Source organism: Sarcophilus harrisii, chromosome 2, assembly GCF_902635505.1.
Source record: "Sarcophilus harrisii chromosome 2, mSarHar1.11, whole genome shotgun sequence".
Lineage (NCBI taxonomy): Eukaryota > Metazoa > Chordata > Mammalia > Dasyuromorphia > Dasyuridae > Sarcophilus > Sarcophilus harrisii.
In genome coordinates, this window is record NC_045427.1 from 619,332,525 (window position 1) to 619,348,790 (window position 16,266).

At 37.5% G+C, this 16,266-nt stretch overlaps 1 protein-coding gene across 4 annotated transcripts in view; it reads right to left on the minus strand.

Annotated features, from left to right (window-relative positions):
* REC114 (REC114 meiotic recombination protein) overlaps nt 1–16,017 on the minus strand; it is a 97,328-nt gene extending 81,311 nt beyond the window's left edge. For 2 of the 4 annotated variants that reach the window (XM_031956648.1, XM_031956646.1), the window contains exon 1: nt 15,784–16,017. In XM_031956648.1, the coding sequence (XP_031812508.1) occupies nt 15,784–15,921 (138 nt within the window). In that variant the 5' untranslated portion in view covers nt 15,922–16,017. The remainder of the gene's footprint in view (nt 1–15,783) is intronic. The other 2 variants (XM_031956647.1, XM_031956649.1) reach the window with 2 other exon arrangements.
* Between the last annotated feature and the right edge of the window lie 249 nt (nt 16,018–16,266).

Here is a 16,266-nt window from a genome sequence, read left to right on the forward strand (position 1 = left end):
GAATACCACTATAGGACATACTTCAAATACATTACAGATTAAATAGACTTGTACTTAACCATTTAAAATATATGTATGGAAAAGTAGCCTAAATAGGGACTACAGAAACCCATTCTCTCTCCTTGACAATGGGATCAAGAGGTTAATTAGAAGGGTGTAAATGACACAGAATTATAAAATCGCTGAATACCATACTTAAAGGAATCTCATAGATTAGTAAAATTTAAGAGCTAAAAAGGATCTTAGAGATTATCTATACTTACCCTTTTATTTTACTGATGAAGAAATTGGGGATAAATGAACATGACATGTCCTACTGTTTATGCACAATGATAGGATTTGAACAAGGGTTCCCCAATTAAATTTCCAGTATTTCTTTCTAACATACTACAAATAAGTGTCTTATTTTTATTGATAAGAGAAACAAGAAAGCCAGAGAGGTTGCATTAAGTCACAGAATTTTCTTAATGGTTTAGCCAAGGAGTAGAACGAGTATTTCCTAAACTCAAAGCTAGGACTTTTCTTTACTACTCAGAAGTCTCTCAAAACATCTAAATGCTAAATATTTTAATTCACAAGATACTTCTCGGTCACTCATTCATCATTGAGGGTAAAAGCAGTAGCTGAAGACTCCTTTTCTGGTTGCCCAGAAATGTGAAAATCAGTTTGAATCCAATATTTATAGCTCAGTTCATGGCTGTTTTTTGGAATCCTGTGCAATGACAAACAAAATGATGTAGTGAGGTGTTAGCTGTCCCCTATTGCAATATTTCTCAGGGAAAAGGGAAATGATCAGAATCAAAGACAGTATTAATACTTTTTCTATCATTTTAATAATGTTTTACTAATCCTCTCAAATTAGGATTAAAATTATTATTTTCTTTCGGTGTAATTACTCACACAATTGAACTATCCTGTGATGAAGCAAGCACAAATTAGTAATGAATGTTGTGGTCAGATGAGGCAGACATGGTAATTTAAGTGTGACTTTATTTTGTATCATGAAATTTCTTAAAAATTGTTAAAAGAATCCAAAGCATAAAACCCTATTGGAACCTGGATTTCTTGATTTAAAATTCATTTCAAGGCAAAAATCTTATATTACCTTTCTTTTGCTTAAAAAATGACAAGTACGGAGCCAAGACGGCGGAGAAGACACACGCGACTTTCTAAGCTCTTCTCTTACCCTCTTTATCAATATTATATCGAGCCTCAAAAATAGTCTTGACTGCTACAATTCGTAAAGATAAGAAGTAGAACAACTCACCGGCCGAAGAAAATCTGCAGTCTCGCCAAAAAGGTTGGTGCCGGGGCCAGGGGGAGATGGCGCAGACAGGGAGAAATTAGGGTTCGAGGAGAGTCTCAAAACTGAGGGTGAAAGCACAGATCTCAGCACAAGCGGCAGTCCCCAACCCAGCATGGGGCTTTTCCTTGGGGCAGTTGTGATCCTGCACGGCAGGAGGATCGCAGCCCGGGTTAGCTCCAATCTGCTGCAGTGGGGAGCTCGGCTTGGAGGCCATAGAGCTTTTCCAGGGCCGATTTGGCATTGGGCAGAGACACTGGGGCAGAGTTCAGGGCTGTCTGCGGTCTGCGGTCAGCAATACTCACAGTCCCACAAGAGGCTCCGGCCTGGGGCAGTGACACTTTCACCCTTAGTTCCAGCCGAGGGCACGCTAATCCACTCAGCCCTACTAAGCCGTTTGATAGCTCGGCCAGTGCTGAATCCACTTCCTGTTGGGGGAAGGGAAAACTCTCACCAGAGCACTCCCATACTCGGAGCCAGAAATCGGTTTACATCTTTCCCTGCTCTGCAGAGGAAGCTGGTAACCCCCTTGCCTAGGAGACCTACCCTAAAGGCTTTAAAACATGAATAAAAAGATGAAAAGAACGATCCACAGCTTCTATGCAGAAAAAGAGCAGGTCAGCAAACTTGAAGAGACAGCAAATAGCAAACATGCACCAGACTGTCCTCTTTTACATGATGCTCTCATACAAGAGACCATTAAAAGTCTCAAAAGAGAGTTAGAAGATAAAATGGGAAAGGAAAGAGAAGCCTTATAAGAGAGCAACAACTTCCTGAAATACGAATTGGAAAAAGTAAAAAAATCTCAGGAAAGTAAGAATTGTGAATTGGAAAAAATAAAGAATTTACTAGAAAATAGGATTTGTGAATTGAAAAGACAAAGAACTGCCAGAAAGTAGGATCTGTGAATTGAAAAAGAAAATAATTCACTAAAGAAAAAATTAGTGAAATGGAAAAAATTCCACAGACCAAAACAATACATTCAAAAACTCAATTGGACATATACAGAAAGAAGTAAAAAAGCTAATGAAGAAAATAATTCTTTAAAACTTAGAACTGAACAAATTGAAACTAATGATGCATTGAGACAGCAAGAATCAGTCAAGCAAAAACAAAAATGACAAACTGGAAAAACCATGAATTATCTACTTGTAAAACGACAGACTTGGAAAATAGATCTAGAGAGATAATCTGAGGATTATTGGACCTTCCGAAAACTATGATGAAAAAAGAGCCTAGATACTATTTTTACAAGAAAATCATCAAAGAGAACTGCCCAGATGTAATAGAATCAGAAGGTAAAATAGCCATTGAAAGAATTCATCGAACACCTTCTGAAAGAAACCCTAAAATAAAACCCTAAGGAATATTGTGGCAAAATTTCAGAACTATCAGATTAAAGAAAAAATTTTACAAGCAGCCAAAAACCCATTTAAATACCTGAGGTGCCACAATAAGGATCACCCAAGATCTGGCTGCCTCTACATTAAAGGAAAGAAGGGCCTGAAATATGATATTCGAAAGGCACAAGAACTTGGGATGCAGCCAAGAATAAACTACCCAGCTAAGCTGAGCATTTTCTTCCAGGGAAGAAGATGGACATTTAATGAAACAAATGAATTCCATTTGTTTCTGAAGAAAACCAGAATTAAACAAAAATTTGATCTCCAAGAATAGAACTCAAGAGATGCAGAAAAGGTAAAAATAACTCTTGAGAATTGTATTTCTGTTGTGAATATACAAAAAAAAAATACATGTAAAATTTGATTGTACTGATATAACATAAAAAAGGGAAGTAGATATGGAAAAGGGATGATGGCAGAATAAGGTGGGAAGGAGGGATAAAAGAGGGAAACCACATCCCACAAAGAGGCTAAGGAAATTTATCATATCTGAGGGAATTTAGAGAGGGGAGGAACATTGTGTGAATCTTACTCTCATCAGAGTTGGCTCAAAGAAAAAATAATTGACATTTGTTTTAGAGAAAATTCTCTCCCTCATTAAAACGGGGAGGAAAAGGGAAAAGAAAAAGAGTAATAAGGGAAGGAAGGGGGAAAGACTCAAAGGGGGGAGGGAGGGATTATAAAGAGGATAAGTATTGTGATACAAGAGGGGTACATAAGTTTAAAAGGGGGAAAGAGGGTTGGGGAGGCAAGAATAAGTAAAGCACAATCTGAGGTTATTAGGATGAGCAGGAAATACAGATTTAGTAATTCTAACTGTAAATGTGAATGGGATGAATTCCCACAAAGAGGAGGCAGATAGCAGACTGGATCAAAAGTCAGAACCCTACAATATGTTGTTTACAAGAAACACATTTAAAGCAGGGGGATACATATAGAGTAAAGGTAAAAGGCTGGAGCAAAATCTATTATGCTTCAGGTGAAGTCAAAAGCAGGGGTAGCCATCCTTATCTCAGATCAAGCAAAAGTAAAAATTGATCTAATTAAAAGAGATAAGGAAGGAAACTACATTCTGCTAAAGGGTAGCATAAATAACAAAGCAATATCAATATTAAACATATATGCACCAAGTGGTATGGCACTCAGCTTCCTAAAGGAGAAGTTAAGAGAGTTGCAAGAAGAAATAGACAACAAAACTGTAATATTGGAGATCTCAACCTTGCACTCTCAGAATTAGACAAATCAAACCACAAAACAAATAAGAAAGAAATTAAAGAAGTAAATAGAATATTAGAAAAATTAGGTATGTTGGATCTTTGGAGAAAATTGAATGGAGATAGAAGGGAATATACTTTCTTCTTAGCAGTTCATGGAACCTATTCAAAAATTGACCATATATTAGGACATAAAGACCTCAAAATTAAATGTAAGAAAGCAGAAATAGTAAATGCTTTCTTTTCAGATCATGATGCAATAAAAAATACATTCAACAAAAAAATTAGGGGGAAATAGACCAAAAAGTAATTGAAAACTAAACAATCTCATCTTAAAGAATGATTGGGTGAAGCAGCAAATTATAGATACAATTAATAATTTCACTCAAGATAATGACAATGATGAGACATCATACCAAAATTTGTGGGATGCAGCCAAAGCGGTAATAAGAGGGAATTTTATATCCTTAGAGGCTTACTTGAATAAAAACAGAGAAAGAAAAGATTAATGAATTGGACTTGCAACTAAAAAAACTAAAAAGACCAAATTAAAACCCCAATCAAATACTAAATTGGAAATTCTAAAATTAAAAGGAGAAATTAAAAATATTGAAAGTAAAAAACTATTGAACTAATTAATAAAACTAAGAGTTGGATTCTATGAAAAAGCCAATAAAATAGATAAGCCTTTGTAAATCTGATTAGAAAAAGGAGGGAGGAAAATGAAATTAGTAGTCTTAAAAATGAAAAGGGAGAACTTTCCACCAAGGAAGAGGAAATTAGAGAAACAATAAGGAGTTATTTTGCTCAACTTTATGCCAATAAATTTGATAACCCTAAGTGAAATGGATGACTACCTCCAAAAATATAGACTTCCCAGACTAACAGAGGAGGAAGTAATTGTTTGAATAGTCCCATTTCAGAAAAAGAAATAGAACAGGCAATTAAACAACTCCCTAAGAAAAAATCCCCAGGACCAGATGGATTTACATGTGAATTTTACCAAACATTTAAAGAACAATTGGCCCCTAATGCTATATAAATTATTTGATAAAATAGGGAAATGAAGGAGTCCTACCAAATTCCTTCTATGACACAGACATGTACTGATACCAAACCAGGTAGGCTGAAAACAGAGAAAGAAAATTATAGACCAATCTCCCTAATGAATATTGATGCTAAAATCTTAAATAAGATATTAGCAAAAGACTACAAAAAATCATCTCCAAGATAATACACTATGATCAAGTAGGATTTTATACCAGGAATGCAGGGCTGGTTCAATATTAGGAAAACTATCAATATAATGCCATGTCAATAACCAAATTAACAAAACCATATGATCATCTCAATAGATGCAGAAAAAGCATTTGATAAAATCCAACATCCATTCCTATTAAAAACACTTTGAGAGTATAGGAATAAATGGATCTTTTCCTTAAAATAATCAGCAGCATCTATTTAAAACCATCAGTAAGATCATATGTAATGGAGACAAACTGCAACCATTCCAATAAGATCTGAGTGAAACAAGGTTGCCCACTATCACCATTACTATTTAATATTGTATTAGAAACACTAGCTATAGCAATAAGAGCTGAGAAAAGATTAAAGGAATAAGAATAGGCAATGAGGAAGCCAATTATCACTCTTTTGCCGATGACATGATGGTATACTTTAGAGAACCCCAGAGATTCTGCTAAAAAGTTATTAGAAATAATCCACAACTTTAGCAAAGTTGCTGGTTATAAAATAAACCCACATAAGTCATCAGCATTCTTATATATCACTAACAAATCCAACAGTCAGAGTTACAAAGAGAAATTCCATTTAAAGTAACTACTGATAATATAAAATATTTAGGAATCTATCTGCCAAGGGAAAATCAGAAACTTTATGAGCAAAATTACAGACCACTTTTCACACAAATTAAGTCTGATCTAACCAATTGAAAAATTAAATGCTCTTGGATAGGGCGGAAAATATAATAAAGATGACAATATTACCTAAACTAATCTATTTATTTAGCGCTATACCAATTAGACTCCCAAAAAACTATTTTAATGACCTAGAAAAATAACAACAAAGTTCATATGGAAAACAAAAGGTCAAGAATTTCAAGGGAATTAATGAAAAAAAAATCAAATGATGGTGGCTTAGCTGTACCAGATCTAAAATTATATTATAGAGCAGCAGTTACCAAAACTTTTTGGTATTGGCTAAGGAATAGATCAGTTGATCAGTGGAATAGATTAGGTTCAAGGGACAAAACAGTCAACAAATATAGCAACCTAGTCTTTGACAAACCCAAAGATCCCAGCTTTTGGGATAAGAACTTACTGTTTGATAAAATTGCTGGGAAAATTGGAAACTAATATGGCAGAAACTAGGCATTGATCCATACTTAACGCCGTACACCAAGATAAGGTCAAAATGGGTTCATGACCTAGGCATAAAGAATGAAATTATTAATAAATTAGAGGAACACAGGATAGTTTACCTCCCCTAGACCTGTGGAAGGGGAAGGACTTTATGACCAAAGCAGAACTAGAGATCATTACTGATCACAAAATAGAAAATTTGATTATACCAAACTGAAAAGTTTTTGTACAAACAAAACTAATGCAGACAAGATTAGAAGGGAAGCAATAAACTGGGAAAATATTTTTACAGTCAAAGATTCTGATAAAGGCCTCATTTCCAAAATATATAGAGAATTAACTCTAATTTATAAAAATCAAGTCCATTCTCCAATTGAAAATGGTCAACGGATATGAACAGACAATTCTCAGATGAAGAAATTGAAACTATTTCTAGTCATATGAAAAGATGCTCCAAGTCATTATTAATCAGAGAAATGCAAATTAAGACAACTCTAAGATACCACTACACACCTGTCAGATTGGCTAAGATGACAGGAAAAAATAACGATGATTGTTGGAGGGATGCGGGAAAACTGGGACATTGATGCATTGTTGGTGGAGTTGTGAACGGGTCCAACCATTTTGGAGAGTAGTTTGGAACTATGCTCAAAAAGTTATCAAACTGTGCATACCCTTTGATCCAGCAGTGTTACTACTGGGATTATATCCCAAAGAGGTTATAAAAGAAGGAAAGGGACCTGTATGTGCACTGAATGTTTGTGGCAGCCCTTTTGTAGTGGTTAGAAACTGGAAACTGAATGGATGTCCATCAGTTGAGAATGGCTGAATAAATTGTGGTATATGAAAATTATGGAATATTACTGTTCTGTAAGAAATGACCAACAGGATGATTTCAGAAAGGCCTGGAGAGACTTACATGAACTGATGCTGAGTGAAATGAGCAGGACCAGGAGATCATTATATACTTCAACAACAATACTAGATGATGACCAGTTCTGATGGATCAGGCCATCCTCAGCAACGAGATTAACCAAATCATTTCTAATGGAGCAGTAATGAACTGAACTAGCTATACCCAGAAAAAGAATTCTGGGAGATGACTAAAAACCATTACATTGAATTCCCAATCCCTATATTTATGCACACCTGAATCTTTGATTTCCTTCACAAGCTAATTGTACAATAATTCAGAGTCTGATTCTTTTTGTACAGCAAAATAATGTTTTGGTCATGTATACTAATTGTGTATCTAAGTTATATTTTAATATACTTAACATCTACTGGTCATCCTGCCATTTAGGGGAGGGGGGGGGTAAGAGGTGAAAAATTGGAACAAGAGGTTTGGCAATTGTTAATGCTGTAAAGTTACCCATGTATATATCCTTTAAATAAAAGGCTATTAAATTAAAAAAAAAATGACAAGTAGGTCAATCATTTTTGTTCCAGTTATTAAAATATAAACTGACCCTTTTTCCTGTTAGAAAAAGAGAAACTATGTCTAACAAATTTGGCATAGCCAAATAGGTTATATCTTATTAATCTTGAAGTCTGAAAAAACCTGTATTAAATTTCATTTAAAAGCAAGTCATCACTTAAACTAACTTTTAAAAACCATTTTGAAATGAATAATTAGAAATCTATTAACAGATGCTAAATATATAAAATATAAAAGACAATCTGTTTAATGAGGCGCTTGACTCAAACTTAACAACTGATTTAGTCCTATATCCTCCTTTTATAAAAGAAGAAATTAAGCCATAAACAAGTGAAATGCCAACGAGTGGAGGAGATGGTACTAATGGCTATCATGAGAAAGACAGAGCATAGGCATGAAAAACTCAGATCTGAGTCTTGTAAATTCAACAGAGATAGGTTAAATTAAATGTTGGGGTCTCATTAAAAATTCTTACATATCTTTCATTAAAAACCTCACTTCCAGAATTCCAGGAAGATGGCAAATAACAAGGCAAGAAATCACCTGACTCTGCCAGAATCCCCCACAAATAATTTAAAATAATATCTCAGAAAACTTTAGAGGAGCAGAAGTACTTAAAGTCCAGGTACAGTGGCTGTCCAGCCTAAGACTGTTTCAGAAGACAAACCAGCACTGGGGGTGGCGGTGCTTAAGGCCACCCACGGACAGTGAGGGCTCAGGGAAGCTGAGAGGTACTGAGCTCGAGGTGGAGGGGCCCACCCAAGCTATGGGTGCAAACAAGGGGGAGCACACAGGCCGGGCCTGCCATCAAAGAGGAGCACCAAGGGCCCTGCTGACCACTCCCTCACAGGAGAAGAGCCCCTGGTTTGGTTCCAAGGCAGGAGGAGTTGGGGCAGCAACTGCTGGAAGCCACAAGGACTAAGAAGGCTTCAGGTTAACTGCCTGACTGACCAACTGATGGAGGCCCAGGGGAAAGAGGAGAAGTTAAGGTCAGGCCTCTGGCCGAAGCTCAAGAAGCCTGAGATGTTCCCTCCCATTACCACCAGGAAATAAGCTGCTAAAAATGAGTAAGCAAAAGAGAGGGAGCCCCATAACAGAAAGCTGCTACAATGACAGAGAAGATCTGGTTGGCTATTTCCTCCTCCAGCTTGTTTTGCAGATGAGTAAACTGAGGCAAGCAGGGTTAAGTGAAATGCCCAGGGCCCCACAAGCTAGTGTCTTGGGCTGGATTTGAACTCAGAAAGATGAGAAAGGACTCCCCACCTAGAGTTCTATCCACTTTGTCACTCCTGTGGCCCAATACCAAACCCAAAACTACTGAAAGCCTTTTCTCTTTATAAACACAACTAAAGAGTTTTACAAACAAAGGGTTCTAGTCTCAATAAGATCCAATATCGTTGTGAAGACCAAGACTCCCAACGCTGGGAAAAGACATGAGAAATGTCATCCTAATTCTGTCCCAGGATTCAATCAGTCCAAGATGTTATAGGGAGGAGCTATGGGATAGTGTTGGAGTCGATATTTGAGGAAGGAAAGAATATCTGGGAACTAATTCTGTACAAAAACACCTTACACTACATTCCACAATAATTCTAAATGATTTATGACCTTAATATTAAAAATCATATTACAAAAAAAGATTAGCTAATTGTCTATTTCTTACATGTTGAGCAGGCAATGTATTCTTAATCAAACAAGGGTTAGCAGCAATTACAAAAGATAAAACAGGGAACTTTGATTACATGAAACTAAAAGGACAAAATTAATGTAGCTAGAATAGCAAGGACAGTCACAGAGCATTTCACAGAAAGTGTTCTCTTAGGCCACCTTCCCTGGATTTTGGGGCTTGAGATATCTGTGCATTATCTTAATTTATAGTAGAAATCTAAATTTAACTACGATTTAGTTCTTCCTACAAATGGTCACAACTGACCGCAATGGGTAAATAATGAATCTTTGAAGAATATGGCCTGAGTTTGTCTTTACCTGAATGACTGGCAGCATCAGAGACCATATTACAAAGGGAGCTCATCTATAGACTGAACCTTTTGCCATTTTCCATTTCTTTTGGTTCTTTGTGAGAATGCTAAAGGGAATATATCCTAGACTATCAGTAATCCCATTTGGCTGGAGTAACAGAAGCAGCTCTTTCGGAGCTCAGACTTAATTCAGTAAGCAACTCTTGTTTCTCTGTAGAGTGAAACTACCTGCAGAGCTAATCAGGACACTGCAATCTGTCCCCCCCTGCGATTTCCCATATTCATTTCTTGCCTTGCCTTTCTCATATCTTGACATCTCTCTCATTTAAAGATAAACTTTCTTGGGGAACAAGCCTATCTTACTAGCCTTATTACACACTCTTCAATGCCTTCTTGCTCTCATACCTGACACTCCCCTCTCATCTCCATTCCCTTGTACCTGCCATTGTCTAGAAGCCCCAGTCTTCAAGGCTCAGTTAATGTGCCACCTTCTAAGTAAAACCTGTCCCAGTTTGTCCATCACCCTGCTCCCCTAAAATGATCTCTCATCTACTTTATTTGTACCCAGCTACATACATGTTGTCTTCAACAGAAATTACGTGCCTTGAAGCTAAAGACTAATTTTGACTTCTTTCTTTGTATCGTCTTATCAACAAAGACGAGACCTGTCAAGACCTTTGACTGAAAAAAAAAAAAAAAAAAGAGGGCTGCATAAGGGGCTTGGAAGAGATGAAACCCTTTAGAACAGCTGCTGCATCGGGTTGTGAAAGTCAAGCAAGGAATAATAAAAGAGATGCCGGGCAGCCCCGAATACCCAAATGAACCTGGAACTAGTGGACGCGTAATGCAATGGTGTAATTCCTTCCAGCATGATTTAGCAAAACAGAAGCAAAGAAGGTAGATAGAAAAGGCAGCCAAGGCTAAAGTTCAGGTAAGTTGACTGTCATCGGGACAAGGGGAGAGAACATGGAGAGTGAAATTAAATGATCCCACTAGATCTAAATTTGGATTCTACGCTCTGATAAGAGGTACACTCTGGGGAAGTTTTCTCTTACGGGCTCAACCTGCGCCTGTAATTTCCATGAAAAGTTCAAGGCTTCATTTTCAAAATGCTACTAAACTTACTAGGAAAAGCTGTCTCCTCCCACTGCCCATTATAAACATGGCAATACTATAGCACATTCAGGTAGAAGTTGGGACAATGCAACTAGCAAGAGGAGGCAGGGAGCTCCCAAGATAGAAGTAGGCAGGGATAACAGCCTAGCAGCTGGTCCTCAGGGTCCATACGGGTCCTCTTTATCCCAATCCTCTACCAGACATTTCAGAATGACAGAAGGAAACGCAGCTTCTATTTAATAGGAAAAGTCCCTCTTAATAAAAATAATAGCTAATATTTATGTTTTATTTTTAAGATATGCAAAACATTTTACAAATATCTTTTATTTTAATAACAAACATGGAAGGTAGGAGCTATTATTTTCTCCATTTTACAGAAGAACCTGATGCACACAGAGGTTAGTGACTTTCCTAGGGTCTACAAGTCAGTAAATAACTGAGACTATTTTTGAACTCAGGTCTCTCTGACTGCAAATGCCAGGACACTATCCATTACATCTTTTAATTGCCTCCAGCCTGTCTAAACAGGGGAAAGACATCCTTACTCCAGAAAAAAAGAAAACACAAACATTACTTTGCTAACAGCGTATTGAATGCACTGGAACATTAAAAGCACTGATCTCTGTTAAGGGACAGGTCAATTCTCTGAGAGCCTCCACACCTGTGGATCACAGCATCTGAAGGAGTCGCAGGGCAGCCGTTGCAGACACAGGTGTTGTGGACTGGGAATGAGATAAATTGGAGGCAAAGGGAAGAGGAGAGAAGTCAGACAAGTCAACGGCCTCTCAGTCAGAGAGATCAGAGAAACAACAATGGCCTCTCAGTCTCCTTGTATCATCCTCAAAGAAGAGGAGATCCATTCTGGGTTGGACTTCCAGCAGCCACTGTCAGGTAGCTCCCGTGTATTCCCACAGATCTCCCAATCTCTAAGCTTTTAGCACTCCAGTTCATTCAATACATTGTTAACAAACTAATTTTTCTTAATGCAGATATGACCACAACTCTCCTACTTAACTAAATACTCCCGTGGCTTCTTCCTGCTTCTAGGTCCAATTATCAATTTCTCGGTTTCACTTTTAAAGTACTACACAATATGACTCCAACCTATATTGCCTTGTGGAATATGCCTCTGCTTCCTGAATTTGGTGATGCAGCCAAACCGGCTTTCTCTCTATTCCTTACCCAGCACATTTCATCTCCCATCTCCCAGTCTTTACCCTGTTTTATTCCTGAAATGTACTTAGGTTAAAATAACCCCTCATATAGTCCTTCTTCCCTTTCTTCCTTTATAGTGAAGCTTAGGAATGATCTGCATGAAGCTCTTCCTGATTACCCCAACTGCTAGTTATCTACCTCCCAACATACCTTATATTTGAATATTTTATATATACTTGCATTTATTGATTTAATATTTGTGCTCCTTCACTGGCATGTAAGTTCCTTGAGAGTAAAGACTATTTAATGTTTGTATTTGTATGTCCAGTGTCAAGCACAGTCCCTATAATATACACACTTGATGACTGATCTGACTGACAATGGAGAACTCCAAAACCAACTATAATAAATAAGTGAATTACTTGCAAAAGGTCTCCATAATTGCATAAAAAACTGCAAAAAGTCAGCCAAAAGTCCTGAAAGAGAATGCCAGAAAAGACATTGTTCCCAAGAGCCTCCCAGAATATCAGATATGTGCCACAAAGAAATATAGCCTCTGGAAGGTACTGATGACCCAACATTCAAAACCTCAAAGATCCAACAGAACCTAACCCTGAGACTTGGGAGAACAGCACAAAAATCTGGGGGACTTCTGACAATACCAAATAGGTCTGATTACCCCATCCTGACCAGCCCAACCCTGACAGAAACCCTCCATTCAGGGTCTAAAGATGGAAAATTGGACAAATCGAAGAAAAGCCCATATGATATATTTTTTGTATTGTGAGCCTAGAGATACTCCCAAAGTAGAATAATTCTGTAACAATTACAAGCAGAGACTCAAAGGGAAAAAGTAGTACGTGAATATCTAGAAGAAATCCCCATCAAAGAAAAATTACTACAAGCATCCAGAAAAAAAGAATAGGTTAAATACAAAGGGACTCTAGTCAGATTCACACAAAATCTGGAAGCTTAACAAAGGTTATACAGGCTTATACAGGCTTACAATCAAGAATAATTTGCCCTGCAAAGTCAGATATAGTTGCAAGAAAAATAGAAAAGTTTCAAGCATCCCTAATAAAATGACTATAACTAAGAATTCTGAAATGTAAATACAAGACTTAAACATACAGAGCAAGTAGAGTAGGTTGTGTTGAAAATGAACTAATATTCTTAATTTTTAAAATTTTCATTATCAAATAATTTATATTCCTCCCCCACTCAATGAGAAGGCAAGACACACAATACCCATTATACATATGAAGTTATGCAAAACATATTTCCACATTAGCCATTTGCAAAAAAGCAAGAAAAATAAAGTGTGAAACAATATGCTTCAATCTGTACTCAAAGTTCACAATTTTCTCTCTGAAGGTGAAAAGTATTTTTTGCCATGAGGACTTTGGAACTATCTTGAATCACTGTACTGACCAAAATTGCTAAGTCTTTCACAGCTAATTATCATTACAATGTTGTTGTTTCAATATACAATATTATCCTGATTCTGTTTATTTTGCATCAGTTCATATTTGTCTTCCCAGGTTTTTCTGAAACCATTTATTTCCTTCTTCATTTCCTACAGCACAATAGTATTCCATTACAATAATTTATTTAGCTATTCTCCAATTGATGGTCATTCCCTTAATTTCCAATTCTTTGTCTCCACAAAAAAAGATGCTATAAATATTTTTCTCCAATTTTTTTTTCATTTTTTAAAAATCTCTTAAGGATACAGATACTTTCAGGATCTCCTGAAAGAGATCCCAGAATGAAAATTCCCAGGAATATAATATCTAAATTTGAGAGAATAGGTTAAGGGAAAAAATACTGAAAGAAGTAAAAAAGGCTATTCAAAGTGTGAGAAGTCTGGACTGAGAAGTCACAGTCCAGATCACATGCGATTTAGCAGTTTCAACAATAAAGGAGTGGAAGACATAGAATCTGATATTCTAGGAAGAAAAAGAGATAGAATTATAACCAAAAACAAACTAACTAGCAAAACTGAGTATAATCTTTCAGGGGGAGAAAATGGATATTTAATGAAAGAGGAATTTTTTAAATTCCTGATGAAAAGAACAGAGATTAAAAAGAAAACCAGACATTTCAACAAAAGATTTAATTGAGTACAAAAAGATAAACATGAAAAAAAAAAAAACCATAATGGATTTAAGTAAATTAAACTTTTTACATTCCCTATGCAAAGATGATGCACATAAAGCCTAAGAATTTTATCACTATGGAAGTTAGAAGGAGGCACCAAGTAGATTATGTTAGGATGATTTAAAAAAAAAAAAAATGGAGGTTTGATAAAGAGGGATGCATTGGGAGAAGAAAAGGGAGAAAGGGGAAATTCTTTCACATAACAGATGCATCCAAGGAAGAGTTTTTATTTTTACAGTGAGGAAGGAAATGGATTAGAGGAGGGAGAGAGAACACTTTCATTTGGATGCAGAAATCTATTTTATCCAACAGTAAAGAGGTTTTGTTGCTGAGATTAACAAATAACAAATGCTGGAGAAAAAATATAAAGATTGGAACACTAATGCATTGCTGGTGGAATTATGAACTGGTCTAACCATTCTGGAGAACAATTTGGAACTTAAGTATTAAAAAAGGGATATTAAAAGGGGCCCCAAAAATTTAACAGCCCTTTGGACACAATTCCAAATTCCCTGGAGGTGATGAGGGTCTGCAGCAAAATGGGAGCTGTGTGACCAAAGGGGACATTTGATGTGAAGGTAGAAAACAAAACTTTGCTACAGAATGGATATCTTGAGAGAGTGAGAGATGATTTTAATAATAAAAAGCTAGCATTTACATGTGTTTTATGTATTTATATTTGTATTTATTTATTTACTTGTGTTTTATTCTCCCGATAGAATATAATTTTCTTTTAGTTAAAACTTTTTATTTTCAAAACATACGCAAAATTTTCAACATTCACCCTTGTAAAACCTTGTGTACTAACTTTTTTCTCTCTTCCTTCCTCCCTTACTCCTTCCCCCTAGAGAGCAAGTAATCCATATATTTGTAAGTTTATAGAAATATTAAATACAATTTATATATTTATTAAAAATATATTCATATCCATATTTAATTTTTTCAATGCAGCTGTTCATAAGTAGTTATATGAACAAATTTACATTTAATACTATTTTATATTTATAGTAATATTCCCTTTTATGTTAATTTATATGAATACTAATTTGTATACATATTTTTGATATATTTTATAAATATATTTATATGAATACTGGGCAGCTAGGTGGGACCGTGAATAGAGGACCAGACCTGGAGTAAGTCAGACCTGATCAGGTTCAAATGCAGTCTCAGACACTCCCTGGCTGCATGAACCTGGGCGGGTCACTTAACTCCTTTTGCCTCAGTTTCCTCATCTGTAAAATTTATGATTGAAGGAAATGAAAAACCATTCCAGAATCTTTGCCAAGAGAAACCAGAGGGGTTCTCGGGAGTTGGACACGACTTAAACAGACGAACGCTATCTATTTGTAGGAATTTGCTAGATATGTGTACAGAGTAAGATAAAATGTAATAACGCTCGCTCATATGGCGTTAATAATGCATTATTCGGAATTTATGTTTTAAGGTCTCATTTTGTCCTCACTCCCCTGAAAATGCGACTTGAATACCCCGACTTAGCGGCTGAGACAGACAAAGTGACGTAGCTTGCCTAGGGCCCCCTGACTCGTTCACTCTGGCGGGAAGGCGAAGCTCGCTGCCCCCCAGACTCGCCCGGCCCTCCCCCACAGCACCGCCCCTCCCCCAACCCTCACCTTCCAAGAGGTCGAGGACTCCGAGTCCGACTGCGCCTCGGAGGCAGCCCCGAAGCGGTCAGTGCCCGCGGGCACGAAGCGGCCATAGCGCTTCAGCGGCCACTGCTCGGAGGCCGGAGGCCTCAAGGTCTGCGCCATGACCACAGCGGCCCACTGCTGCCCCTTTGTCTTCCTCTAGTCTTCCCGGACCCCAAGGAGCGGCCCCGGCCCATAGCTGGCCAATCCCGGAGCGAGCTCGTTCTGGCACCGCCTCCTGGTCTGAGGGTGGCCAATGAAAAGTCGCATCCTGGGCACGCGCCTCCGGGGCCGGGAAAGTGCGCACGTGGCCTCCCAGCATTTATGCTATGAGGCCCTCCCACGTGCGGCCCTGTGCGCGGGGATTGCTGAGGGGGCGCTGAGGGCGCGCTGAGGGGGCGCTGAAGGGACGAGGCGGCGCTGATGGCGCGCTGAGGGGGGCGAGGCGCCTGAGGGGGCTGAGGGGCG